This window comes from Ursus arctos, unplaced genomic scaffold, assembly GCF_023065955.2.
Source record: "Ursus arctos isolate Adak ecotype North America unplaced genomic scaffold, UrsArc2.0 scaffold_32, whole genome shotgun sequence".
Classification (NCBI taxonomy): Eukaryota; Metazoa; Chordata; class Mammalia; order Carnivora; family Ursidae; genus Ursus; species Ursus arctos.
The window spans coordinates 11924698-11952578 of NW_026623008.1; the positions used below are offsets into that span (position 1 = coordinate 11924698).

The window sequence follows — 27881 nt, forward strand, 5'->3', positions numbered from 1 at the left end:
CCCCCGCCACAACTCCCTCCCTCTTCAATTCACAGAGACCTGGCCTCCAAGTTCCAGCACTAGCACTCTGCCTGAGGCCTTCTCTGCCCACCAGAGCCCACTGACCAGAGGCCAGAGCCTTGATGCCCCCAGCAGCAGCCCTCGACCAATAAGTGATGGGAACGGGTGTATAAATGCCCCAGCTCCCCTGCTGCTGGGGTGAGTTAGCTTTGGGGCATGGGTTCCATACTTTCCAGTGCTCCCCAGTGGCTTAAGCTCTACCACCATGGTGGCAACCATGGTAACCAGCTCACTAACCCACCTTCAGTGGCTCCCCTTCCCTGTCTCACTTTCCCATTCCATCCTAGTGTATCCTGCACCTCCCAGATAAATGACTGGCACTCAAATCCTTGTCCCAGAATATACATATTCTGAGAAAGAGTGAGAGAGAGATCTCTTCTTGGTTCATGTTCCTTGAAGGACCCTTCTACTTTCTGTGTCCCTAATTCCTGGCACGACGCCGGGCACAATGGGGTGTTCATCAGATGTCTGTTGAATAAACATAAATCAGAAGACCAGAGAGACTGGGAGCTCTTATCCGTTGGCCAGTAAAGCCTTGTGGTTAAGACTTTCCAATCACCTCGATCTGGATTCAGATCCTGACTTCTCTTAATACCACTTCTGTGATCTTGTTCTAGTCATTCAAGTTCTTTGAGCCTCAGTTTCCTTGCCTGCAAATTCATTTCCTCATAGGGTTGCCCCGAGGATCACGTGAGGTGGTGCATGTCAGTGGCTTAGTTTGGGGTCTGCCCAGAGCTCAGTCCCTTGTCGTCTATGCTGGTGGCTGGAGACATAGACAGCAGGACCGTAACATTCTTTGCATTAAGGTGCTTAAGGAAGATCTATGTTGGGATGGCATCCTGGAAATCAGAACATCCCAGAAAAACCCACACCTGGGAAGACGGCCTGGCACACAGTGAGTACTCAGTAAATTGAACAGAGAGGTGGTGTACAAATAGTATGTTGCAGCCTCCTGAGGCCCTGAGCAGCGAGACACAGGCCGAGAGCACCAAAATACGAGGACAAGGACATGTGACAATCCCACGCCTAAGCATCCTCCCTTATGGCTCCTGGACTTGATACGACCGAGAGGCATGTCACAGGGCCCTTGAGTGGCCCCTGAAGGCACCTGGGCAGCCCTCCTTAGTGAGAAGGGACATCTCAGAGGTCTGGAGCACCGGGAAGAAGAGCACCAGAAGGGCCGGCCACCAAAGAGTCAGGCCCTGCCAAGACCTCTGCAACAGAGCCGCCCAGCCCCGCCTTTTGGCTTCCTGGTTGGGTGTGAATCCACTGAGCAAACAAATTCTGGAGAAGATCATCACCCAAGCCTGGCTGAGAAGAATGTGAGGTGTCAGTGTTATTTTATACCGGTGCTAGGTTCAAGTTTATATGGCAAGGTTATTTTAATGCAGCTCCAGGTTTAACCTGCAAGTTCCCGCTGGAGAGATGCGATCATGGTCTAACCAGAAAAAAGCAAAGCAACGAATCTGAGAAGATGCAAAGCAGGACTCCGGCTCCGGGCTCTGGCTCATTCCTTCCCTATGTCTCTGCTGATCAGAATTGCTCAACAACATCAGCAACTGGATGGCAAACATCTGGAATGTTTATCAGCCTCCTTAGGAACTAAATAAACACAAAATAGCACCATCAGAATAGCAGAAACCAGGGGCGCCTGGGTGGCATAGTCGTTGGGCGTCTGCCTTCGGCTCAGGGTGTGATCCCAGGGTCCTGGGATCGAGCCCCGCATCAGGCTTCTCCGCTGGGAGCCTGCTTCTTCCTCTCCCACCCCCCCTGCTTGTGTTCCCTCTCTCACTGGCTGTCTCTCTCTGTCAAATAAATAAAATCTTTAAAAAAAAAAAAAGAATAGCAGAAACCAAATCCCCCAAAAAGATTGTCGGGAAGGTGAATGAGGTGAGCAATAAATTGCTTATACAGATATAATTGCTTACAGAGATTGTATAATTCTTATACAGATCTGATTTGATCACACAGTCCTTTGGAAAGCAGTTTCAAGTATTAGGAATTCTACCTCTAGGAAAATAAACAAGGAAGCAATCCTACTCAAAGACAAATGCTTATTCAGGATTCATAATACAAAAAATGAGACTTGTGCTTGGTCAAAACGTGAAAGCATTTGGGAATGGGTAGGAAAATGGCAGGACCTCCATTTGATGCCATGTAGGAAACCTCCAGGGATTTTATGGTCACGAGATAAATACCTCTTGTATTGTGTGAAAAAAAAATTGGCTACAAAAGGAAGTGATCTGTGAAATGGCAAAATCAATAAATGGGGGTGGTCATAGTAATCATTGCCCATGGAAAGGGATTAACTTAGGTATGATTTGCTCTGCATACGTCTTTTACAATTTAAATGTATGAATGAAAGAAGAAAAAATCAGATATATACATACAAGACAGAAAGTTGTCTGAGACCTATAAAGTGAAAAGAGGTGTTTGACTATGTCGTGTTTTCCTTGGTAATTCCGATCCCAAGATGCATGGGCAGAAGTGTTTGGACTTCTATTCTCAGAGGCTGGCATTGTGACGATCTTACTCTCCTCCACATAGTGGGCGTCCTCCCCCGCATTGATTATTGGTGAAGCAATTCTAAATATGTTTTTTCTGACACTACCAATAATTAGGGTGCCTAACACTATTGCATACAATGTTGGAGCACTACAGTAATCCCATGAAATAGACATGATTTTGCAAAATTCTCACAATCTCTGGAGGTAGGTCCTACTGTCACCCCCACTTGGCAGATAAGATAGTCGAGATGCCCAGTCTTCTACTTGACAAAAATCAATATAATCCATCAAATAGGCTAAAGAAGAAAAATCGTATCCTTGTATCAATGGACGTCAAAAGAGCATTTGAAAAAATCCAATAGTCATTCATGATTAAAACTCTGCAAATTAGAGATAGAGAGGCACTACTTCCTCAACCTGATAAAGAGCATCTACAAAAAAAAAAAAATCTACAGTTAACAACATACTTAATAGTGAAAGACTGAATGCTTTCCTCACAAGATTGAGCACAAGACAAGGATGACCATTCCCACCATTGTTAACCAATCTAGCACTGGAAGTTCTAGCCAGTGTGATAGAGCAAGAAAACAAGGAAGGAGGGAATAGCATCCTGGAAATCAGAACATCCCACAAGGAGGGAATAAAACTGCCTCTAATTGCAAATGCCATTATTATCTACATAGAAAATTCCAAGGAATCTACCCAAAAAAACCTCCTAGAACTAATAAATGAATTCGGCAAGGTCACAGAATATAAGACCAATACATAAAAATCACTCGTATTTTAATATATTAGTGATGAACATGTGGATACTGAAATTAAAAATATAAGTTCAGGGGCACCTGGGTGGCACAGCGGTTAAGCGTCTGCCTTCGGCTCAGGGAGTGATCCCGGCGTTCTGGGATCGAGCCCCACATCAGGCTCCTCCGCTATGAGCCTGCTTCTTCCTCTCCCACTCCCCCTGCTTGTGTTCCCTCTCTCGCTGGCTGTCTCTGTCGAATAAATAAATAAAATCTTTAAAAATATATATATATATAAGTCCAGGGGCACCTGTATGGCTCAGTCAGTTAAGCATCTGACTCTGGGCTTTGGCTCAGTTCATGATCTCAGGGTTGTGAGATTGAGCCCCATGTTGGGCTCCATTCTCAGCCGGGAGTCTGCTTAAGATTCTCTCTCCCTCTGCCCCTCCCTGCCACATGTGTGCACTCTCTCTCTCTAAAGTAATTAAATAAAACTTAGAAATAAATAAAAATACAAGACCCACCTACAGTCCCTCCACTAAAATGAAACACTTAGGTAGAAGTCTAAAAAAATATGTACAAAACTTGGAACGTATGCTGGAAGTTCTAAATATATGTGGGGGGCGCTGTGTTCATGGATTGGAAAACACCGTGTAGTGAGGTGTCAATCCTCTGAAAATTGCTATCCAGGTTTTAATGCAGTGACTGTTAGAATCCCAGTGAGATTTTCTGCAGATACAGACAAGATTATTCTAAAATTATGTGAAAAGAAAAAGAAACTGTAACAGCTAAAATGCTTTTGAAAAAGAATAAAGTGGGAGCAATTAGTCCACCCAATTTCAAGATACAACTACAGTAATCAAGTCTGGGCTTGGTTGGAGGATAGACTCATAGATCAATAAAGCAGAAGAGAGAACCCTGAAACAACTCACACAAGTATGGCCAACTGGTTTTTGGACGAAGTTGCAAAGGCAATTCAATGGAGGAAGGAAAGTCTTTTCAACAAATGGTGGATGGAGCAAAGGATGTATCTTAAAATAAACAGTTTTCGATTCAATAAAATACAGTATTTCTTGTACACTTCTGCACCAGACATTACTTCAAGTGCTAGGGCATAGCAATGAACACAAAGGAAAGTCCCTGCTTTTAGGGTGCTGATATTCTCACAATCATGGTCCCCAAGAGAAATTCTGGGTGCAAGAGAAGGAATGTGGGCACCTGGGATCAAAGACAGGGTAGAAACCAGCTCTAGAAAAGGCATGCAGACGCCCTGACCCTCATCTGGCTGGGTCCCCTTCCTTTCCTCCAAGATGGCGTCATGGAAGTTTGTAGGCTATCCATGCGGACAGACCTGTACCCACCTCCCTTGTCTGCCCCCTGGCAAAATGCTTGCCCATCAATGACTAGTAGGTGTCCTCCCTTCATCAGGCTGCTGTGGGGTCTGCCTGAATGGGCACAGTAAAAATGGTGTAGGGTGGGGCCTGGCAGTCAGTCCTCATGTTGCCCTGTGTGCCCATGAATCTTTCGGAGCCCACAAGCGTTCTGTGAAGGAGAGCAGAGAGGTGCTGGGCCAGAGAGAGCTGGGGGAGCAGAGAGAGGGAGCAAAGACCCTCTCCCCACTCCCCACCACTACCTGCATGGTGTACTTCAACAAATACCTTAGTAGGAAGGGAAGATTTGCCAGTTTCTACCAATCTGGATGATCTAGACATACTCCCAATTGTCTGCTTGAAGTTTTGGAGAAGTTGGGGGTTCTTTGTGTTGGAAGGGGTTTCAGAGTTCCTCGGCCAAGCGACCTGACCAGGAGGCAGCTGCGTGGCAGGCAGAGTGGGACAAGGGACAAAGTTGGACCTAAGTGTCACCACTTCCGGTCTGCGTAACCTTGGGCAAGTTACGTAAGCCTTCCAAGACCCGATTTCTTCAATTCAGACATTAAAGTCGATGCGAGGATCAGTGTCCGTGGCCTGGCATGGGCGAGGGCTGCTCTGGAAATCAGAGCGTGTTAGGGAAAGCTGGGTTTGAAACCTGCTCAGGAGCCGGGTGACCTTGAACACCCAGGTGGCCTTGAACGCAGGACTCCACTCCTCTTTAGAAACGAGATCATAAGTCCTGCCCACTGAGTTATCTTGATAACTGGAAATAATATAGCCAAGGACCTGGTGACAAGTTTGGTACACGGCAGATGCATAATAGACTGTGGTCTCTGTTATCACCCTGGGTCCTTGTAAATCTATTTTAAGTAAAGCCTAACCTAGCCTCTACAAGAACGCCAGGCACTTAGGAGGTATTTGGTAAATATTTATTGAGTGAAGAGCTACATAAATGGATCTGATGAACTCTACCTAAATGACCAGCGCTGAAGGAATGGCTCAGCCATCCACTCCAAACACGATGCAGCCCTACACCCAGTCTGGGGGGCTCAGGGAGAGTCCCTGATGCCAGCGCCTCTTCCCAAAATGATGTCATCACAATCTCCTGGAGGAAGGGCATATATCCAGGCTAGTCACGGGGCATCAGCTCAGGAGCCACAGGGCTCTGGGCAACCCCAGCACAGCCTTGCTCCTTCCACTGCGCAGCTCCACCAGTGATTCTGCCTTTCTGCGGGGAGAGCGACCCCTTCCGGCAGCATTTCTGGCCTGGGCTTTGGGCCAGCTGTCTTCATGTACCAGTTTGCTTCCCAAACTTCCGGAGGTCATTGCCTTCCATGAAGTAACAACCAGGCTGGGTTCTGAGGGATCCTTGCAGGAAGCTGTCTCAGGGGCTCTGCCCCGGGGCTCAGTGCTAGGCTGGGTACGAGAGAACACTCTGGTCTTCAGCCAGTGTTTAGTGAGCACCTACTAGGAGTCGGGAGCTGTTCTAGGCACCGGAGGTGCAGCTGAGACCTACGGAAGCCCTGCCCTCATGGCTGATTGGTGGACAGGCATTTAAACACACACACATAATGATAAGCTATAGCAAATTTCAGGAAAAAACCAAAATGCCCTGTAAGGGAATAAAGAGGAGCAAAGATCAACCCAGGAAGTTCCTGCAAAATAACCGCAGACTTCTATGCGATTTGGTTTTTTTTTTTTTTTTTTTTTTTTTTTTTTTTTTGAGAGAGAGAGAGAGAGAGCAGAGGGAGTGACAGAGGGAGAGGGGAAAAGAATCCTAAGCAGACTGAGCATGGAGCCCAATGTACTGAGCCCATGTACTGAGCATGGAGCCAAATGGAGGGCTCGATCCCACGACCCTGAGATCATGACCTGAGCTGAAACCAAGAGTCGGACACCTAACTGACTGAGCCACCCAGGGACCCAGACATGGAGGCAATTTGTGCATCACAACATGGTTTATATACCAGAAATCTGCAAACAGCCTTTGCATCCAACAGTGCTGCGGACTGAATCGTGGCTTCCCCCAAATTCCTAAGTTGAAGCCCTAACCCCCCAACATGGTTTTCGGAGAGGGGCCAGGGTAGGTAAATCATCGTGAGGGTGGGCTCCCCTAAAGAGACACCGTGTCTCTCTCTCCTCTCTCCCCCTGCTATGCGAGGGCACAGCAAGCCAGGAGGAGGGTCCCTGTCGGAACTCCACCGCGCTGACACCATGATCTATGACTCCCCGCCTGCAGAACTGTGAGAAAACACATTTCTGATGTTTAAGGCCCCAGCCTAGGCTGTTCTGTGATGCAGCCGAGCTCTGACAGGGAGCAGTGGGGCCTCGACGCCACTGGTGATGCCGGTGCGGGCAGTGCCCTCACCCCCCTGCCCACTGCAGAGCCTGTGGTCCCTGCTTTGCCATGCCAGAGCACATGAGTCTGCAAAAAGGCTTTGCTTCCGAAGGACGGCTGCTTTCCGTGTGTGCGGGCGTGCAGGCATGGGTGTTTGACAAGGCGCGACCCTGTGAAATAGTGAATAGCAATAAGGCACCTGTCTTGCTTCCCTTCCTGCTGGTGGTTCCTCTCAGTCTCTGGGGGAGAGTTCCAGGGCTTCTCCTTTGCCCATCCACACTCATCCCCCAGGGAAGCTCTAGATGTCTAGATGTTGACATCCCATGGATTTATCATTTCCAGCTTGATTCTCTCAAACTCCAGAATCATGTGTCCAACCAACAGCCTACAGGGCGTCCCCACACAGACTCGACTAGACAGCTCACCCTCAGCATGGCCAGGACCAAACTCCTGAGAGCCACACTGCCTGCAGCAAGCCCCTCCCCAACCCTCCACCTCCGTTGGTACCAGCTCCATCCCTCCTGGGGCTCAGGCCTCCCTGGACCTTGGAGAACTCCTTGATTCCTCGCTTTTGCTGATGCCCCCCCCCCATCCAGTCCATCTGCAAATCCTATCGGCTGCACTGTCAGGGTATGTCCAGAATCTGACCGCTTCTCTCCTCTTCCACTGTCAGCACTGTGCCCTGACCCCCATCACCTACCCCTGCCGGAGGGCACCAGCCTCCTCACTGGTCTGCCCTTGGTTGATTCTCCCGCCACAGCCAGAGAGATCAGACCGTGGGTCTCCTCTGCTTAAATGTCCCCATGTCTCCCCATGTCATTTGGGGTAGACGCCAAAGTCCTCACAATGCCTGCAAGGCCCTTTGTGATCTGCCCCCAACCTCCTCGAGTGCCCTCCCTCTCCCCTCCTCCTCCACTGCATTCCAGCCACCCTCCAGGCATGTCCTTGCCCCAGGGCCTTTGCACTAGTTGTGCTGGCCATTCCCTCAACCTGGAATGTTCTCTCCCCAAATATCTACGTTGTCACCTCTCTCAAATGTGCTCAGATGTCCCCTCCTCCGACCACCCTATTTGAAACGGCAATCCCCCCCTTGCCATGCCCTATTGTTTCTCTTTTCCACGATACTAACATACTATGTAATTCACTTATTATGTTTATTGTCAATTAGCTGTCTCTTTCTATTAAAAAAAAAGTTCCACGAAGGCAGGATATCTGTCTACTGTGTTCTCTCTGCATCCTCAGTGCCCCGAACGGGGCCTGGCCAACAGTAGGCGATCAAGAAATACTTGTTGAATTAATAAAACTGCTTTGGGCTTGTTCTCTCTGCGGCTTATTCATAGCAAACGCAAACCCCACAATGCTGAAGAAACATGGGGGAGAAAGGAAAAATAGAAAATCACTCCAGGAGACCTAAGGCTTGGGGTAGAGCCCGGCCCTGCTGCTGACTCGCTGTGATAGTGGGCGCGCCACAGCCCTCTCGTCTGTGCCTTGGTCTCCCGTCCCCTGGATGACCGGATCTGAGGGCCTTCTCCAGTCTGGCAGGGGACAGCCCCCTCCCCCAGCTTCCACCTGAAGCTCAAACTAGTCCTAACCCTGTGAGCACCTGGAGAAAGTGGGTTTATTAAGACCTGCTGTTTGGACGTGCCCGAGCGTCAGGGGGCCACATCTCGAGGCCTCTTTGAGCCTCGAGAAGGTGGTCTGGGGCCCAGATACCCACTCTATGGGTTGTGGAGCCTTGGGAGTATTACTTGGCTTCTCCGTGCCTCAGTTTCTCCTGTAGCATGGGAATCATAGTGATTCTGACCTCAGAGAGCTGCTGTGGGGACCAGGTGGGGGAATAATGGTAGAGTTCACCCCACGGGCCTGCCTCAGTGCTTTAGTCCACGTGAGGGGCAGAGAGAGCTGCCTGGTGCACAGAAGAGACCCAAGAGGGTGACCTGTCACGTGGGTGGCCCAGCCTGGGGAGACCCGTCCCAAACCAGGTTGGTCCTCGGGTGTGTAGCCCAGGGGTGACCTCCTAGCTACAATCTCCCAAGCGCCCTGCATTTCTCGCCTCTTCCTCTCCGATACCCACGTGGGATGGACCCAGGTGTTCAGGGCCCCAGGCACGCAGGGGGCTGTGACATGAGGACCCAGACCTGCACCCCCACCCCCACCCCCAGGCTTCCTGAGCCCCTGGCCCTTCCCAGGAGGCTGTCAGAGCCCGCCTGCCGTGATTCTGACATTGTCACTCACGCGGGTTGGAGGGGCAGCTCTTGGGCAGGAAGAGTGAAGAGTACACGCCCGGGATCTGAGTGGGGAGGGGCTATGCAGCCTGTAAACCACAGGTGCTGACTCATAGCTCTGCTGGGCCGTATAAAGGAACAAGCTGAGGGGCTTCCTGCAGCTGGAGGGACGGGCTGGCGGGACCATGGCCCAGGGCACAGTGATCCATGTGGCCCCAGAGCAGTCCACCTATGCTGTGTGTGTGCTGGGCACCGAAACTAAGCTGGATGTCTACGGGTGAGCTGGGACATTCTGGGGGCGGGGGACAGGCCCACTGACGCTGGATAAGCAGGTTCTGCAGACACACGACGTGTGGTTGGCTCCGGCTTCGGGCTGCAGCCTCTGTAGCCGCGGCCTGGGGAGAACCTGGAGGGGTGAGACCTGCGTGGTCCTGGGATGTGCCTGGACTCAAGGTGAGGGTTCCCCAGGGCCTCACCACAGATGAATTATCACCGGGCAAACAGGACCCTCTCCTTTCACCATTGAGGCAATGGAGCTCAGAGAGGGTCTGTGACTTGCCTAAGGTCACACAGCAGGTGTGCCCTGGAAGGAAGGCTAGGCCCTGGACTTCATGACCCACACCTGGTTCATGGTGCGGTTTGTTACCCCCCACCTCTCAGCCACGACTCCCTCCATGGGTGTGTAATAACCTACGTGCGATGGGACAGGCTCTAGTGCGGGAGAGGCTGAGGCAGGAAACCTGTCTGCTGTTGGCCAGTGGGGTGGCCTTGGCCAACTGAGCCTCAGGTCCCTCATCTGTGAAATGGGGATAATACCCACTTCATAGGGTGATTCGAGGGATCAAAGTGACAGACCGTGGGAGTGTGTAAGCACTGAGCACGGAGCTGGACATCTTGCTGGTGGTTTCAGCCATCCACCCATCCGTTCACCCAACAACAACCAAGTGAACGCCCACTCTGTGCCAAACCCACACCAGGCTCTGGTCACACAGGATGGTCTAGGGCTGCTTGGCAAATGCGTGGTTAGTGTCGTTGTTGTCAGTAATAGTAGCGGCCGCCCCTGGCTTCCTCCCTCCCAGGCTGGACATCTGTGGTCCTACTATGGTGCCTGCAGGAGTGTCTGGGACATTTCCTTCAAAGTGTCACTGACGGCCTGACCCTGGGCCATGGTAGAGCAGCGGGAAAGGTCTGGGGGGGTGCCGTCTGGAGCTGTGGAGGGGAGGCAGGAGACAGAGAGGTTGAGGGATGAAGGAAAAAGAGAGGCCAATGTCATCTGAGGCCACCTGACTCTTCTGAGACTGAGCTCCTCCTTCCATGAGACATTCCACGCCCTGCCCATCTCCCACGACAATGGCTGGCATTTCCACCCCACTGCCTACACATAACTCATTCATCAGCCTCGTGAGGCAGGCAGTGCTGTTACTCCCATTTTACGGAAGGAGAAGCTGAGGCTCTGAGAGGTCCAGGAACCACCCGAAGCCGCAAGGCTTGGCTCATAGGTGAGGGAGCCAGGATTCAAACGCAGACAGCCTGGCTCTGGGACCCTGTCCCCTCACTCCTACCTGCTCTTAACAGCAGCCCCCGGCTGGCACCTTCACCCCCTCTCTGTGCAGCCGCCACCCCGACCGTGGCCTGAATTCGCTTCCGGAGCCACGGATGGGGTTGCACCGCCTCCTCCCAGCACAGGCAGGCCTCCACACCCCTGCCGGAGCCGCGCACTCTGCTGCTGGGCTCCGAGCCCCCAGGGTTAGAAAGACAGGGCCATAGAGGCAGGAGCAGACCCAGGGGCGTGGCCACCTGTTCCAGAGCTGCCCTTACAAACGCTGCTTGTGATTTTCATTCTGCGCTTGGAAAGTTCTTTTCCTGTAATGGGAAATACATTGATTATATTCATACAAAATCCCTCTGACCTGAGATGAATATTGAAACGCATCGAGGGCTTTCTGTGATGCTTGTGGCTGGAGTCAGGGAGGTATCATGACCCTGGCTACTAGGTGCCAGGTCCTTCTGTCTGTGATTTCTAATGAGCATCATGCCCATTTTAGAGATGAGTAAACTGAGGTTTCAAGGTCCTACAAATTCAAGGTGACAAAGCCAGGAAATTCAAACCCAGGACTGTCTGACTCCAAACTCACTTGCTTCCCTGCACACATGGCCCCTGAGTGCCCTGGCGCTGGCCTCGCTGGGCACTGCTGCCTGGTTGGTGGAGCTCATGCAGCTCCCAGAGGGCTTGGAAGGCCCGGAATGTTGTGGGTGGGGAGGGTCTGGAGGTCGCCAACCATGGAAGACAGCAGGCAATCAGGGGGTTTGTCCTCTTCCTCCCAGTGTCTCCTTCTCAGCAGAAGGCCACTCAGTGTGGCAGTGGGGAGCATGGACAAGTGTCTGAGCCTCAGTTTACCCATCTGTAAAATGGGAACATTACTATCCACGCTGCTGGGTTGTGGTGAGGATTAAACCACACAAGGGATGCCAAGTGTTTGCAGAGCAGTCCCCCTTCCCGTAAGGACTGTGTGAGCCACTGAACGTGAGAGTTGCAGACGCTAAGTGCTATCCAGCCTGGGGTCACTGAGAAGGAAATGCTGGATTCAGGAGTGGGAGGGATATCGTCACTTGTCTGGGGCTCAAGCTCTCAGTGCTGCCTCTGCAGAGGCTGGTAGAAATTACGGGAAGAGCAGCTCCAGATTGTCTTAGCACACAGGGCTGCTCCCCCCACTCACAGTGAAAACCCCCTTATGCTTATGAAAGTCCCTTGCTTAGGGACTTGAGAAGGTCTGAAAAACAGCCAAAGGAAAGAACATACATTCCAGGTCCAATCCCAGTGGCGCCACTTCCCAGCTGGGCCTCGCTGCTCTGAGCCTCAGTTTCCCCATCTGGCAGAGAGGGTGGTTATGAAGCCCTGGCAGGTGACTGGCCCACCGGTCTGCGCTCTTGTCCCCACCCCTGCTGAGTGAGCCACTTGGGGCCAAGCCAGTGGAGGTGAACAGGCCACAGGCCAGACGTTGCGTCTGTCCCCACCTTGGCCCCCCGTCTCGGGCTTCCCATTGTTGTTTGAGTGCCTTATTCATTTTCCTGCTGTAGCAAACCCACAGCGTGTCTCTCTCCTGTCCCCCTCCTGCCGTGGCACCTGGGCAGCTGGGGAGGCCTGGCTTCTCACCTCGGCTTTGCAGGCATGACTCGACCAGCTGTGCACAGGCTTTGGCAGAGAAACAATGGCGCTTCCTACGTCTCGGTCTGTCCAGGTCGGTGTGTAACCCACAGAAAGGCACCTGCTTCCAGTGTGGCGCCCCTCAGCCAGGAACTCTTGTCGGGCACAGGCTGAGTGGCCCGTCGCTGTGGCTGCGATCACCACTTTGGAGACCGAGCAGCCCCCAAACCTCACAACACCCTAGGAAGCGAGGAAACCTCATTCCCATGAGACCAGGGAGGGTCAGCGGCCAGACCTCAATCAGGTAGCCTGTCCGGAGTGGCCTGAGCTGGTCACCACTCTCCAGCCCTTGGAGATGGCCTGGGGCCCCCCCACCCCTGGGCTGGCCTGGGAGCGCTTCCCATGGGGCGCCCCTGCTGGCCTGCAGGCGAGTGTCTGAGCACAAGCTGCTCCGGGCCTGCTGGAGACACCACAGCCGCGAGCCCAAGGCTGGCTAGTATACACAGACCGGCCCCTGCGCTGGGCTATGCAGTGCGATGGGAGGGGTAGCTCGAGGACTCTGTCCACGCTGACCCTGGCTTTCTCCTCAATTGCGAGAGCCAACACGTCAAGGCCCAGGTCGGGGTCCCCCAGGGAATGAGAACCCAGTCATCTTGCTCCCTGGCCCCCACTGTGGGGGGACCAGGCTGGGAGGAGGTGGCAAAGCCAGGGCCTCCACTGAGGAGTGGGGACAGGCAGGGACACCCACTAGCGGAGTTTAGTAGGTGCGGATTGGTGTCCTGGTCAAGGAAGACTTGGGGGAGCCCACAAGGGGACCCCAGATCCTCCAGCTGAGGAAATCACCCTCCTCCTAGCCAGGACCCCCTGGGACCATGGAGCTTGCCCCCCGACCCTGTTCCCCCAGCTCAAGGTCTGGCACACAGTGTGGCCATGCACACGGGGGGCAGGGTAGGGTGCTGTGAGGGGCTCAGTCTGACTGCAGTGTGGGGAGAATGTGGGGGGGCGGGTGTATGAAGGGCTCTGGCACCACCCTGACCTGGTGATGGAGCAGAGAAGCGCAAAGCCTGAAGCCGAGCTTGGGGGTGTCTTCAGCCCTCTGCTCCAGTTCCCCCAGCTGCGAGTGGAGAGGGGCACAGCACCTACCTGGCAGGCTGCCGGTGAACACTGAGTGAGCTGATGTGTGGAGAGAACATGTGCGGGGCCTGGAGCGGAGCGAAGCCTCTGTAAGTGCTCGTGGTCCCTGAAGGCTAAGAACTTGAGCTTGACTTTGTGTGGATGGTGTGAGGGCGTGAGTGGGGTGGGGGTTGGGGGGCAACACATGAAAGGAATTCGGGGAACAGAGACTAGGAGAGTGTTGGGGGAAATGGGTTTCTTTTTTCATCTACTTCTTGGTTTTTCAAAACTGACTTCAAAAATTTGTCTCCTGAAAGAAAATAATCAAAATGTCCATCAACGATTGTCCCTAAGTGTTTAAGATTCCATTCTCTTCTGGGCAAGTCTTCCCTCCCCCCTCCCCCACTCTCTCTCTCCTTCCCTCCCTCCCTCCCTTCCTTCCTTCCTTCCTTCCTTCCTTCCTTCCTTCCTTCCTTCCTTCCTTCCCTCCTCCCTGTCTGCCTCTTTCCTCTTGTCTTCCTTGTTAGTCCTATATTAGCTATTGATCACTGTGGGACAAATTGTCCCCAAACCCTGTGGCTTGAAACAGCAGTGGTTATTATCTTACTGTTTCTGTGGGCCAGGAGTGCTGTGCGGCTTAGCTGGGTCCTCTGCCTCGGGTCTCCATGGCCGCGGTCAGGGTGCCGGTGTGGCTATAGTCCTGCTGCAGCTTGGCCGAGGCAGGCTCTGCTTCCAAGCTCACCCACGTTGTTGTTGGCAGCTTACTCCATCAAGGTGAGGAAGCCAAGGAGAGGGAGGGAGGGAGGGAGGGAGACAGAGAGAAGGGGCCTTTTGTAACCTTATCACAAAAGTGACAACCTATCCCTTTGGCCATTTCCCATTGGCTAGAAGGCCGTCAGGAGGCCCTTCCCACCCTCGCGAGGAGGGATTTACAGGAGGGCATGAGCACCAGAGGTGGGGATTCTTGGGGGCCATCTTTGAAGTCTGCCTCTCACAGACTTTTCCTGTGTCTTCCTAATTCTCTGTAAGGAACACATGTAGCTTTTGAAAGAGAGACTAAGAACTTTATGACGAAAATAAAAATAGAAAACACAATCATACATAACACTCATGTCTTTGTGACCTTGGGGGGCAAGCTCTGCCTCCCCAGGGAGCCTCCATTATGGTTTGGATCCGCTAGGATACACTAGTCCTTCCACCGTCTGTGGGTCACTCACTGTTAGAGAAAGGGCTGCTCTGAACGTTCCCGGACGTGTCTCCTGGCGGACACATGCCAGGGATGCTCTGGGGTGTCTGCCTTGCGGGGGCTCGCTGGGTTGGGGCGAGTATGTCTGACTTCATAAGAGAACGCCAAGTTGTTTTACAGAGTGATAAACTTCATACTCCCGTGAGCAGTGTGTTGGGGTTGCCTTAGAACTGTAAAGTACACAGTGTTATTGTTCACCAGTCCAGCAGGTGTATTCCCCTGTCCCACTATGGCCTGGATATTTTCATTTCCTTCCTTATGAGTGAGATGGAGCGCCTCTTCACATGTTTATCATCCTCTTCTGTGGCAACCTCTGTGAATGCCTGTTCATTTCTATGGCTCTTTTTTTTCTATTGAGTTATCTTTTTCATATTGACCAACCCAAGTTGTTTACATATTCAAGCTGCTAAGTCTTTTTGGTTTTATGTCGTGAATAACTTCTCTGTAGGTTATGCTAAGTCTTTTCACGTTATAATGTCTTTTGACAAACAGAAGTTATTTATTCTCAGCTAGTTGAACTTACAATCTTTTCTTTAATGTTCATTCGTTTGATGTCTTGTTTAAGAAAGGGCGTAAAGATACCGGTGTCATCTTCCTTTAAAAGATGCAAACACCTGTTTATGATAAAACTCTCAGTAAACTTAGAGGGGAATTTCTTCAACCTGATAAAGACTATCAACAAAAAACCTACAGCTAACATCAACGTAATGGTGAGAAACGTGCAGCTTTCCCACTAAAATCAGGAGAAAGCCAAAGATGTCCCCACTCACCACTGCTTTTCAACGTCATACTAAAATTCCTAGCGAATGCAATGAGACTAGGAAGGGAAATAAGAGCGATACCAGTTAGAAAGAAAGAAAGAAACCTGTCTTCATTCACAGGTGACGTGATCATCTATGTAGAAAATCCAAATAAATTAACAACAACAACAACAACACATCTAAACTAAAAAGCAGTTATGACAAGGCTGTAGGATACAGTGCTAATATAGAAAAGTCCGTCATTTTCCTACATACCAGCAACAAACAAGTGGAGTCTGAAATTTAAAAACAGTGCCATTTATATTCGCCCTCCCCCAAATTAAATACCTAGGTATAAATCTAATAAAATATATATAATATCTATATGAGGAAACTACAAGACTCAGATGGAAGAAATCAAAGAAGTAAATAAATGGAGAGATATTCCATCTTCATGGATAGGAAGATTCAGCATTGTCAAATGTCAGTTCTTCCCAGCTTGACCTATAGATTCAATGCAATCCCATTTTGTGGTGTTGACAAACGGATTCTAAAGTTTATACAGAGAGGTAAAAAACTCAGAATAGCTAACAGTATTGAAGGAGAAGAATAAAGTTGGAGGACTGACACTATATTATAAAGACTTATTATAAAGCTATTATCAAGACAGTGTGGTTTTGGCAAAAGAATAGAGAAGTAAAAGGAACAGAATAGAGAGCCCAGAAATGGATCCACATAGTCAACTGACCTTTGACAAAAAGCAAAGGCAATACACTGGAAAAAAGTAGGTTTTTTTCAACAAATGGTGCTGGAACAACTGGACATCCACATCCAGAAAAGGAATCTAGACACAGACCCTACATCCTTCACAAAAATTAACTCAGAATAAGCCATAGACCTATATGTAAAACAGAAAACTATAAAATTCTCACAACGTAACAAAAGAGAAACCCTAGATGACCCTGGCAATGACTTTTTAGATACAACACAAAAGGCATGATCCAGAAAGGAAAAGAAAGAATTGATAAGTTGGACTTTATTAAAATTTAAAAGTTCTGCTCCAAAAAAACTGTCACGTGAATAAAAAAGACAAACCACAGACTGGGAGAAAATATTTACAAAAGATATATCTGATAAAGGATTGTTACCCAAAACATACAAAGAACTTTAAAACAACAACAACAAACAACCCGGTTGAAAAATGGGCCAAAGATCGTAACAGACACCTCACCAAAGAAGATACACAGATGGCAGGTAGGCATGTGAAAGATACTCCACATGATATGTCATACGGGAAATGCAAATTAAAACAACCATGAGATGCCACTTCACACCTATTAGAATAGCCAAAATCCAGAACACTGAGAGCACCAAATGCTGGAGAGGATGTGGGAGAACAGGAACTCTCATTTCATCGCTGGTGATAATGCAAAGTGGTACAGCCACTTTGAAAGACAGTTTGGTGGTTTCCTACAAAACTAAACATACTCTTACCATACAGTCCAGTAATTACACTCCTTGGTATATACCCAAAGAGCTTGAAAACTTATGTCCACACAAAATTTGCACACCGGTGTTATAGCAGCTTTGTTCATAATTGCCAAAACTTGGAAGCAACCAAGAAGTCTTTCAGTAGGTGAATGGATAAAGAAACTGTGGTCCATCCAGACAATGGGATCTTATTCAGTGCTAAAAAGAAATGAGCTATCAAGCCATGAAAAGGCATGGAGGAAACTTAAAATGCATGTTACTAAGAAAGAAGCCAATTTGAAAAGGTTACATACTATATGATCCTGAATGTATGACATTCTGGAGAAGACAAAACTACCGTAACAGGACAAGATCAGTGGTTGCCAGGGGTTGAGGGAAGGAGGGATAAATAGGCAGAGCACAGAGGATTTTTAGGGCAATGACACTACTCTGTCATCCACCATAATGGTAGATACATGTTGTTATGCATATATTTGTTTAAATTCATAGAATGTACACCATCAAGAGCAAAACACAATGTAAACTGTGGACTTTGGGTAGATTATGATGTATTGGTGTAGGCCTATCAATTTGAATGAATGTACCACTTCAGTGGATGATGCTGATAATGGGGGAGGCTGTGCATGGGGGTGGAGGGCAGGAGATATATGGGAAATCTTGGTACCTTCTTCTCAATTTTGCTGTGAACCTAAAACTTCTCTAAAAAATAAAATCTATTTTAAAAAATATTTGAATTTTTGCCTTTAATTTTTAACTCTTAAATCCACCAGGTGCTTGTTTTTGTATATGGTGTGAGGATGGGATCAATTTAATTATTTATCCAATTTAACTGTTTTCCATATGAGCAAGCAACTGTCCCAGCACCATCTGTTACATAACTTCCCTTTCCTCAGTTATCCGCAAGATCACTTCTGTCACAGGTCAAGGAGAATCTCTCTTAAGTTACATCTGTCATTTGTCCCTGCCTGAGTCATTACAGCACCATCCATGGCTTTCTGGTAACTCATACCTGGTAGAGTAAGTCCCTTACCTTTTGTTTCTTTTCCTTAAGGAGTACTTTGACTGTCTTAGCCCCTTGGTTTTCCATGTCAATCTTGGAATCAACTTGTCAAGTTCCATGAAATGCCCTGGAATTCCATTGAATATATCAATTCATTTGGAGGGAGTTCATATGTTAATGATAGTAAGCCTTCCTCACCATGTTTGTGGTATTTCTTTTTATTAATTTGGGTCTTCTCTAATGTTTTCAATAGGTTTGGTTCTCTCCATAAAATCCTTACATATCTTTTGTTAGATTGATCCTACATACTTTAGAGTGTTTTTTCCTAAGTAAATTATATCTGCTTGTAAAAATTATTTTTCTAACTATTTATTGCTGGTGTACAGAAATGCAACTGATTTTTGCCTCTCCACCTTACTACCTACCTATCTTATTGAATTATTAGTATTTCTTTTAAATTTAAAGTTTAAATTTTGGGGGGGGGATGTTGCAGATAATCATGCTGTGGGTTTTTTGTTATCTTTTATTAATTATCTACAAAATAATCTGCTTTTCCTGTAGTGATTTTTTTTCATTTTTCTATTTTTTTTTCTCCTTGATCAATCTTGCCAGAGGTTTGCCTGTTGTACTGGTCTGTTTCGGCTTTGTTGATTTACTTGTTTTATATTTCACAGATTTCTGCCATCTTTATTTTCTTTATTTTGGGAGATTACATTCTATTTTTTCTGTTTTTTTTTCCTATATACTTTTTTTTTTAGCTTTTCTCTTCTTTTTAAAGATCTAGGCATTTAAGGCACAAAGCAACACCTTTAGCTCCCCCAAAAGTTTTGAAATGTATTATTTTAACTATTGCTCAGTCCAAGTATTATTATTTAATTTCTGTTAATTGTCCTTTGACTTGTAAGTTATCTAGAAATCTGGTTTTAAAATTTCCAAATGTATGGGGGTTAAAAATGGACTTTATTTTAGTGACTCCTAACTTAGTTACATTCTGATCTAGACTGTGCTACCTACACTGTATGTGACCTATCCTTTAACATTTGTTGCAACTTGCTTTGACGGCTAACTATGTGATCAATGTTTTTTATTGATCCATGTGCACTTTGCTTGGGAAAATGTATACTTACTAGTTGTGGAGCAAGGAATTCTATATATGTGTACCAAATCAAGCTTGTTAATTGCATTATTAATTTTTTGTCTGCTTAATCTATTGTTGATTGAGAAAGAAGATTTGAGGTCTTCAACTATGATGATGGGTTTGTCAGCTTCTCCCTGTATTTCTATCACTTTTGCCTTATATGTATATTGGGGCTATGTTATTAGGTGCATACAAGTTTAGAATATCTTCTGGGTGAGTTCAACTTTAAATTATTAGGTTGTGATCCTTTCTATTGCTAATAGTGTGTTTTTCATCTAAAAATTAATTTTGTCCAATATTAATATACCCACCCCAGTCCTCTTTTGGTCAGTATTGGCTTAAGGTATGTTTCTCCTTTCCTTTAAATTTCATCTTTTCTGGATCCTTATATTTTAGGTGTGCCTCTTATAAATATCATAGCTGAGTTTTTTTATCTTAGTCAAAACTCTCTTTTAACTAGTAACATTGATACATTGACATTTATTTTGATTATACATATATTTGGACTTATTTTTACTTTTGTGGTACTTTTACTTTTACAATTTTTTCTTGGGACACCTGGGTGGCTCAATCGGTTAAGCATCTGCCTTCAGCTCAGGTCGTGGTCTTGGGGTCCTGGGATCAAGCCCTGCATTGGGCTCCCTGCTCAGCAGGGAGTCTGCTTCTCCTTCTCTTTCTACCCCTCCCCATCACTCATGCTCTCTCTCTCTCTCTCTCACTCTCCCAAATCTTTCTTAAAATATATAATTTTGTGGGGTATACAATTCTAAGTTAACAGTTATTTTTTTCAAAATACTTTGAAGATGTTATTCAACTGTCTTCAGGATTTCATTGTTGCTATTGGGAAACCTGCTTTCAATCTACTAGTAATTCCTTCATAGGTGATCTGACTTTCCTTTCTGGATACCTTTAATATCTCCTCTTTGTTTTTGGTGTTCCTCAATTTAACCCCCATGGTGTGTGTGTGTGTGTGTGTGTGTGTGTGTGTGTGTGTGTCCTTGGTGTCTCTCTTATGTCTCATGATCTCAGCAGTGCTCTAAAAAGTATATTTTAATCACGATCTAGTTACTTTGTAAGAGGAAGGTCCTTCAGAGTACTGGTACGCCATATTCCGGAAGCAGAAGTCTGTGTGACTGTTTATATATGCACAATCCTCTGTGTGCACATTTGTGTGGTGTAAATCTCTGGGCATGACATCTTCTGTACACTTACATCCATGTGTGCACCTTTGCTGTGCACATCCCTCTGCAATTCTTCTAGTTCAAGTGTAAGTGCTTCAGGTCAGGGATTTTCTTTTTTGTTGCTCACTACCTCCCGACAACCTTGCAGCACTTACTCCCGGGGTCAGGGTCGACTGGCTGCCATGTGGGGTTTATGCATGTTGGGGGAAAAGGAAGAATGCTGGGAGAGCAGTGGTGGGCCAGGCCTCCCTCACTGGGCCCCTCTGTCCTCCCCACCTGTCTCTTCCACAGCTCTGCCCCCACGGGCTACACGTCCTTCAGCATCAATGCCTCCCCAGGAGTGGTCGTGGATGTTGCCCACAGCCCTCCAGCCAAGAAGAATTCCACAGGTTCCTCCAAGTGGTCCCTGGACCCTAGCCTGGAGGTGAGCCTGAGGATGAAAGCTGCTAGCAGTAGCACAGGTGACCAAAAGGTGAGTGTGGCAGCCGTGGGGTGGGATGTGTGGGAGGAGGTCAGCAGGTGGCAGCAGGTCAGCGGCACACGGTCTGTCCTGCACAGATCCACAGCCCCAGCCCTGGCACAGCTTCCTCCTCTCTGGATACTAGGGAGACTGTCCCAGCCATAGCATCCTCACAGATGATACAGGGATGCCAGGGGTTATGGAAGCCGGGTGTTCACTAAATTCATCCATTCAGCAAATGTTTAGTATTCACCTCCTACATGCCAGGCACCACCAGGCACTGGAGACACAGAAAGGAACAAGACAGGTGAGGTTGCAGCCTGCATGGGACTTACAACCTATGGGTAAAATACAGATAAGCCATTATAAGTGGGGTGAGTGCTAAGAGGCCACAGCCAGGCAGCCCTGGGAAGCTCTGCTCCATGCCCTTTTCCTGTGGTTGATGGACAAATGACCAGAAACTCCTGGATTAAATCAACAGAAGTGTATTCTCTCTGGAAGACAGAAGTCCAAAATCAAGGCATCTTCAGAGCAGCACTCCGTCTGAAGGCTCTGGGGAGAACCAGCTCTCTGCCTCCTTCAGCTTCCTAGACTCCACTCTCTGCTTCCGTGGTCTCGTTCCCCCTCCCCAGGCTGTCAAATCTCCCTCTGCTTCACTCTTATAAGGACACTGGTCACTGGATTTAAGGTCTCCCCGGATAATCAATGGTGATCTCATCTCAAGACCCTTAACTACAACTGCAAAGACCTTTTTTCCAAATAAGGTCACATTCACAGGTTTCAGGGATTTGGAAGTGGACATATCTTTTGCGGGACCACCACTCAACCCACTGCAGCCCCTCCGACTGTGGATAAACTCAACAGGAGCCTCTGGGCTTCCCACAGAGTTCTGGGCCAATGAGCCCTTGTTTCCAGAAGGGCAGGCCAAGCAGTCTTGCCCTTGGGACAGAGAGTTGTTGCCTACTCTAGGAGCATAGAGCTTGGGCATCAAAGTAGGTTGATGAGGGCGCAATCAGGGAAGACATCCTGAAAGAAGTGGCAAGCTGAAGGATGGTAGGAGGGAGGGAAAGTGGAGTGAGAACTTTACATGGATATGTGGCCTGTGTGCACACTCTAGACGAGGAGATGGTCAGGCATGTGTTGGGGAAACTGAGGAAGATATGTATGGCAAGAAAAGAGGGTGAAGAGGGAAGTGGGGGAGAGAGGGAGCCAGTATTCGAGAGTTTGGCATCAGGGACCTCATTTTCTGAGGGCAACAGGAAGCCAGTGAAAACCTGTCATCCAGGGAGTAACGAGTCTGCATTTGTCTTAGAAAGACCCCACTGGCTGCAGTGTCCTGAGTAGATTGGATCCAGGCAGTTGACTGGAGACTGATGCCGTGGTCTAGACATGAGGTGGTGGTGGCTGTGACATTTCCGTGGATCCCCAGTACCTATAGGACAGACCCAAACACCTCAGTCCATCCCCTCAGGAGTGCCTCTTCTTCCGGTGGCAGCTCTTTGGTTTTGTGTTGGGGAACTCCCCTCTGCCATTTTGCTTCAAATTCTCCATCCAGATGCTCTGCCCTCCTCTGGCCAGCGCAGGCCAGTCAGATCCACTCTTCCTGGATTTTGAAGTCTGGTCAGTGGGGGTTGGTGCTTCTGGATCTCCACAGCACCTGCCCTGAAGGAACCAGCTCCCATCCAAACCCTCCCACTCCCCAGATCCTCAGATGGCTCGGGCTCCAGCCTTTCCAAGGTCTGGTTCTTTGGGTCCTCTCCGCCCCTCTGGCTTGCCAGAGCCAGTTTCCGTGGCTTACAGCCAGTGCTCTCCTTCTGATGCCCCTTCCACCGCATCTCCAGCTGCTGAGCTCCTACTCCTCTTCCAGGCTCTACCTCAAAGTGTATCTCCCTGATACCACCCAGACTGGCTCAGTCCTTCCATTTCTGGGCTCCCACAGGACCCTCTCCTAAGTATCATAGGCATCTGAGTACTTTGCTACCCCTCCAAGCCCACCAGTGGGGGTGGTCCTTGTAGGCTGGCACCACTTCACGCCTCCTTGTCCCACCCTGAACTGGCACAGAGCAGGAGTCCAGTTAGTGTTTGCTGAATGACTAAGAGAAGACCTTTGTGGTTTGCTCTGTCCTTTAGGTTCAGATTTCATATTATGGACCCAAGACCAACCCAGTCCAAGCCCTGCTCTATGTCACCGGTGTCGGTAAGTGATGACCAGGATCTTGGGACGCCTCTGCCCCGCTCCACACACACACACACCCTTGCAAAGTGTCTCTCTCCAGGAGAAACTACACTCTGGAGATTACTTTAGACTGAGCAGGGAAAAGGGACAATTTCTAGCTAGTTGTACATCCGATGGTTCATAATTATTCCTCCTCAGTCAGTGAACCATAAAGTAATTCAGCTGGGGAGAGAGGGAGGGCATTTACAGGGAGTTCAATTACATCTTAATATTTTCTCAACATAGGAAGTGCTACATGGATTTTCCGCAGGAGTCTCTATACCTTTTTGACACCTCAAATATTTATATTTCTTTTTTTTTAAAGATTTTATTTATTTATTTGACAGAGATAGAGACAGCCAGTGAGAGAGGGAACACAAGCAGGGGGAGTGGGAGAGGAAGAAGCAGGCTCATAGTGGAGGAGCCTGATGTGGGCTCGATCCCAGAACTCTGGGATCACGCCCTGAGCCGAAGGCAGACGCTCACCCGCTGTGCACCCAGGTGCCCCTCAAATATTTATATTTCTAAGAAAAGTGGGTGATGACACTGTCTTATACAATAATATGTAGACTGATAGTCCCCAAATGCCATGACTTACAACCCATCGTCACCGTTTTGCCATATCAATGATCTGCCTGGACTCATATTTATTTAACAGTCATCTTTAAATAAAGTAATTTTCTGACTTCACCTCATCTTGAACAATAATATTATAAGATGATCATTGCCATTTAAATGTGTATTAAATACCAAAACAGCATGTGAAAAGTTCAGGTTTCATTTATTAATGAATTTCATTCATTAATACACATTTATTTCATCAGGACACATTTAAATAATATGAATAATAGAGCACTAATTCTATACCAGGTACTGTGCTAAGACTTTACCTTTTTAAAAAAATTTTTTTAAAAAGATTTTATTTATTTATTTGACAGAGAGAGAGAGACAGCCAGCGAGAGAGGGAACACAAGCAGGGGGAGTGGGAGAGGAAGAAGCAGGCTCCCAGTGGAGGAGCCTGATGTGGGGCTCGATCCCAGGGATCTGGGATCATGCCCTGAGCTGAAGGCAGACGCTTAATGACTGAGCCACCCAGGTGCCCCTAAGACTTTACCTTTAAACCTTATAGTAATTCTGTGAAATTGGTACAGTTATATCTCATTTTACAGATGAGGAAACTGAGGCACAAGAGGTAGACAGATTTGCCTAAGTTCATGCAGCTGGTGAATGAAGGAGCTGGTGAATCCAGAGCACTAAACTCTATGCTGTTCTGGTCCGACGCTAATATATGGCTGTGGGTGTGTCTAAAAGGTCATCCAGGTCTGTCTCACACTGAGCTCACAAGGTCACTACCTATGATGTGGGCACATAGATCTATGTCACTGGAAAGACTGTGATCACCTGTTCTGATGCAGGTTGGAAGGATTTAGAAACAGATGTATACTTTCTCAGCCTTGACATCTGAATAGAATGGGGTATGTTTGGGGCCATGATTTGTCCCTACTGAAGCCATAATGCATGTTAGGAAGAGCCAGGTGGGTTGGAGTAACCGCTGTCCCCCACCCCAACGTCACTGGGGGGCCAGAGGCCTTTGAGAGCCTGGCTAGTTGTCTTTGCAGGAGTTCTGCACCAAGCCTCCCATTGGGGTGGCCGGGAAACCATTCTGAACCCCTGAAGGTAGCCAGACATGTAGGGTCTGGTTGACATCACAGCTGCGGCAAACCCCCCCCCTCAAAGGAAAATGGGTGTGGTCAGGCCCAGCTCTGTTATCTGAGTTGCAGTCAAACATCTTCTTTGGGGACATGGGGGTGTCTTTGAATTTGCATCTTGGAAGGGAAGGGAGAAAAGCGTGGGGCAGACAATCTCCCGGGGACCATGCTGAGTGTCTTGACCTTTACCAACCCTCTCCTTTTACTCGGTGGGATTGCAGAAATCTTCTTGAGCGCGGACATCACCCGCACTGGCAAAGTGAATCCCGCTGGAGCCAAGAAGGGCCAGGTACGCTCAAGCCACCTGACACTCACAGGTGCTGTACCTCTGCTGGGTTCTCCTCTGGCGCCCCCTGGTGGTGATGGCGCAAATGGCCGCCTGTCCCTTGACAAGGGAAAAGTCAAAGGAGAAAGCTAAAATCACCCTTAGCGTTTTATGTATTTCCCAACTCTTTTGCAAAACTAGATTCACGCCGGTTGTGAGTTCAGAGAATGTGCTGTGCAAATTAGAAACCACAGCATCATCCGGTTAGTGCACGGCAGAGAAAAAACGTACAGGCAGTTCTTAACTTGGGGGTAAAAAAAATTCCCCTGCCCCAGAGTTTCTGGGCTGGTGTGAGAGATTCCCACGGTACTGCCCACACAGAGCGAAGAATGGAGAAAGGGAGAACTGGCAGGGGGCAGAAGAGGGAAGGAGCCAGGCGGGGCAGGGAAAGTCTGTTGCTGAAAGATAGTGGTGTGCGAGAGACGGGGCACACAGGTAGCCCTCTCTGGGTCTGCGGATCAACCCCAGGGTGTTCCTGAAATCCCAAAGCCGCCCACACTGTTCAGTGCTGGTGTGCACGTTAGGAGGCTATGACCTGTCAAAAGAGGAAGATTCCTCCGTGGGGTCAGCTGAGAGTGGAGGGAGGGATTATAACTCTGGGAGTGGGATCCGTCTTTCTGTCCCACCCAGAACACAGTCCTCCCTGGGGGCCAACGCTGTCCTGCAAACAGAAGATGTCATCACTATTAGATCCCTACCGGGAGGGGCTGCTTAATTTGCTTTAATCTTTGGACAGACAGCAGCTGACTGCGAAGAACAGTGCCCACACTTTGGTGAATGAGTAATTACGAGTGCACGTAAGAGTCACGATTAAGATTAGAATCTCGACATAAATATTTAGCTCAGTGCGTTTTGCCAATCTGACAGTTTTTTAAAGGTGTTGAAATCCATTTTACTACCTTGGGGGTCCTCTTTTCAAGTGGATGAATTGCATTTTTGGTGAATGCGTTTAGGACTTTTGGAGCAGGCAAACAGTCCCCTCTCGGGGCTAAAGAATTCGCTGACGTGGCAGCGAGGTGTAGAACCCACGCAAGGCTAGCGGGTGCTGGGGAGAGCGGCTGTGCTTTCCCAAGAGCTGGAGGGACACGCACAGGTTTCTAAACACGCCCTGTCTCCTCTGCGCGTCCACAGAGGACCTGGACCTGGGGCCCCCGCGGGCAAGGTGCCATCCTGCTGGTGAACTGTGACAAGGACAATCCCAAATCTTCCACCATAGACTGCAGGGATGATGAGGTGCTTGACAGCAAAGGTAAGGACCCCCACTCCCCAGCCTCCCCCCTGCCCAAAGAGCTCGTGGAAGTAGAGCTTTGTCTTTTTGTAAAGCCCTTTTGTCTGTGCAGCCTGAGCTTAGTAAGAGCCCTCAGAGACGGGGGTTATTGGAAGCATGTTCTCGCTAGCTTGTCCATTGCATAAGAAGAGTGGACAAGGTTCTGAGAGGGAAAGTGACTCAGTCAAGGTCACACAGCAGCCAGAGAAGGGCTGGGACCAGCGCTGAGTCTCCCAACGCCTCCTCCGGGCCCCATGCTCTGGTCCACGGCCCAACCTAAGTTTCTGCTCTCGGGTCAAACCTGGGACCCAAATAATTTAAAATGAAAGCCGGACTATTGTCCCAAAGTCCTGTCAGAGCAGCCCCGAGCCCCTGCCACATGCTGGACACTGACCACTTCAGAATTACTAACTCATTTGCTCCTTCAAGTATAAGGCTTGGAAGTATGTACTGTCCTCAGTCCCATTTTACAGATGGGGAAACTGAGGCATGGGGAAGTTAAGCCAGTAAGTCATGGAATCAGGGTTTGGAACCAGGCATCCTGTCACCGCGGCAGGTTTGGGGGCACAAGGATGGTGATGGGCGCAGGGTCTCTGCCGGCACCCCTCTGAGGTGCGGCCAGGATGGAAGACACACGGCCCACCTGCCCTGGAGGAGGGCGCCGGGGGAGTGAGGCTGGCCAGCAAGGGCGGCAGCTCTGGCCTTCCCAGGGGGTTGCTAGGACAGCGAGAAACGGATGCATTTTGAAGTAGCCAGCAGTGGTCTCCGCCTGAGGCCAGGGGGCAGCCTCTACGCGGTGCCCTGCACAGAGGAATAATCCGAGTAGCCAGGACCCTCCGTGGGCGCTTGCAGGATGGCGGCCGCTGCAACAAGCGCTTCATGCCTGTGACCCCACTCTTCCCGCTGCCCGGACACCACTCTTAGCTCTGTTTACTGACAAGGAGGCAGAGGCACGGAGAGCTAACTCCCAGGCTCCCGCAGACCCAGGGCTCAAACCCACTGCCGCCAGTTCCCTTCACCCAGGGACTAATGCCCAGGGGGGACCACCATCCCGACGCCTTTTTTGGCCATTATTCGGGTTGGTTCACTTCCCATGCAGGCCCAGCGGAGAAACCTATCCACTCATCATTCCACGAATAGTTATCAAGCAACCTGCCATGCACTAGTCCCTGTTCTAGGTGCTTCTAGATGCTTCAAGGCTCCAGGGGCTGGGGACAGAGCCATAACAAGATAGTCATGGCCTCTGCTTCCCTGAGCTTGCCTCCTAAGCACGTTTTCATGGGAGAAAACCAAAAACATAATTAACTTTAATTCCAAAATGAAAATCATCATTTAAATACTGGCAAGAATATGATGAAAATAAAACCAGGAGACAGGGTCAAGGCGGTGGGGAGGGGGATCTGAGGGGAGCAGTGAGAGAAGAGAGGGTCTTCTCCTTCCAGACCTGCAGGACATGTCCCCGGTGACCCTGACCACCAACACCCCCAGGGACTTCTTCACCAAGCACCAGCTGCTTCTCCACGTAGCCAAATCGGTGATGGACAAAGTCAGAGTGTTCCAAGCCAGCCGTGAGTCGCCCTCAGCCCTCACCTCGGGGTCCCTTTCTCGCCC

At 49.0% G+C, this 27881-nt stretch overlaps 1 protein-coding gene across 3 annotated transcripts in view; it reads left to right on the forward strand.

Annotated features, from left to right (window-relative positions):
* The first annotated feature begins 9352 nt into the window (after nt 1–9352).
* PADI4 (peptidyl arginine deiminase 4) overlaps nt 9353–27881 on the forward strand; it is a 34640-nt gene continuing 16111 nt past the window's right edge. The window contains exons 1-7 of one of the 3 annotated variants that reach the window (XM_057305410.1): nt 9529–12689; nt 13478–13608; nt 20586–20766; nt 22885–22951; nt 24900–24967; nt 26135–26252; nt 27713–27838. In XM_057305410.1, coding sequence (XP_057161393.1) covers nt 13562–13608; nt 20586–20766; nt 22885–22951; nt 24900–24967; nt 26135–26252; nt 27713–27838 — 607 coding nt within the window. In that variant the 5' untranslated portion in view covers nt 9529–12689; nt 13478–13561. The other 2 variants (XM_026519725.4, XM_048221993.2) reach the window with 2 other exon arrangements.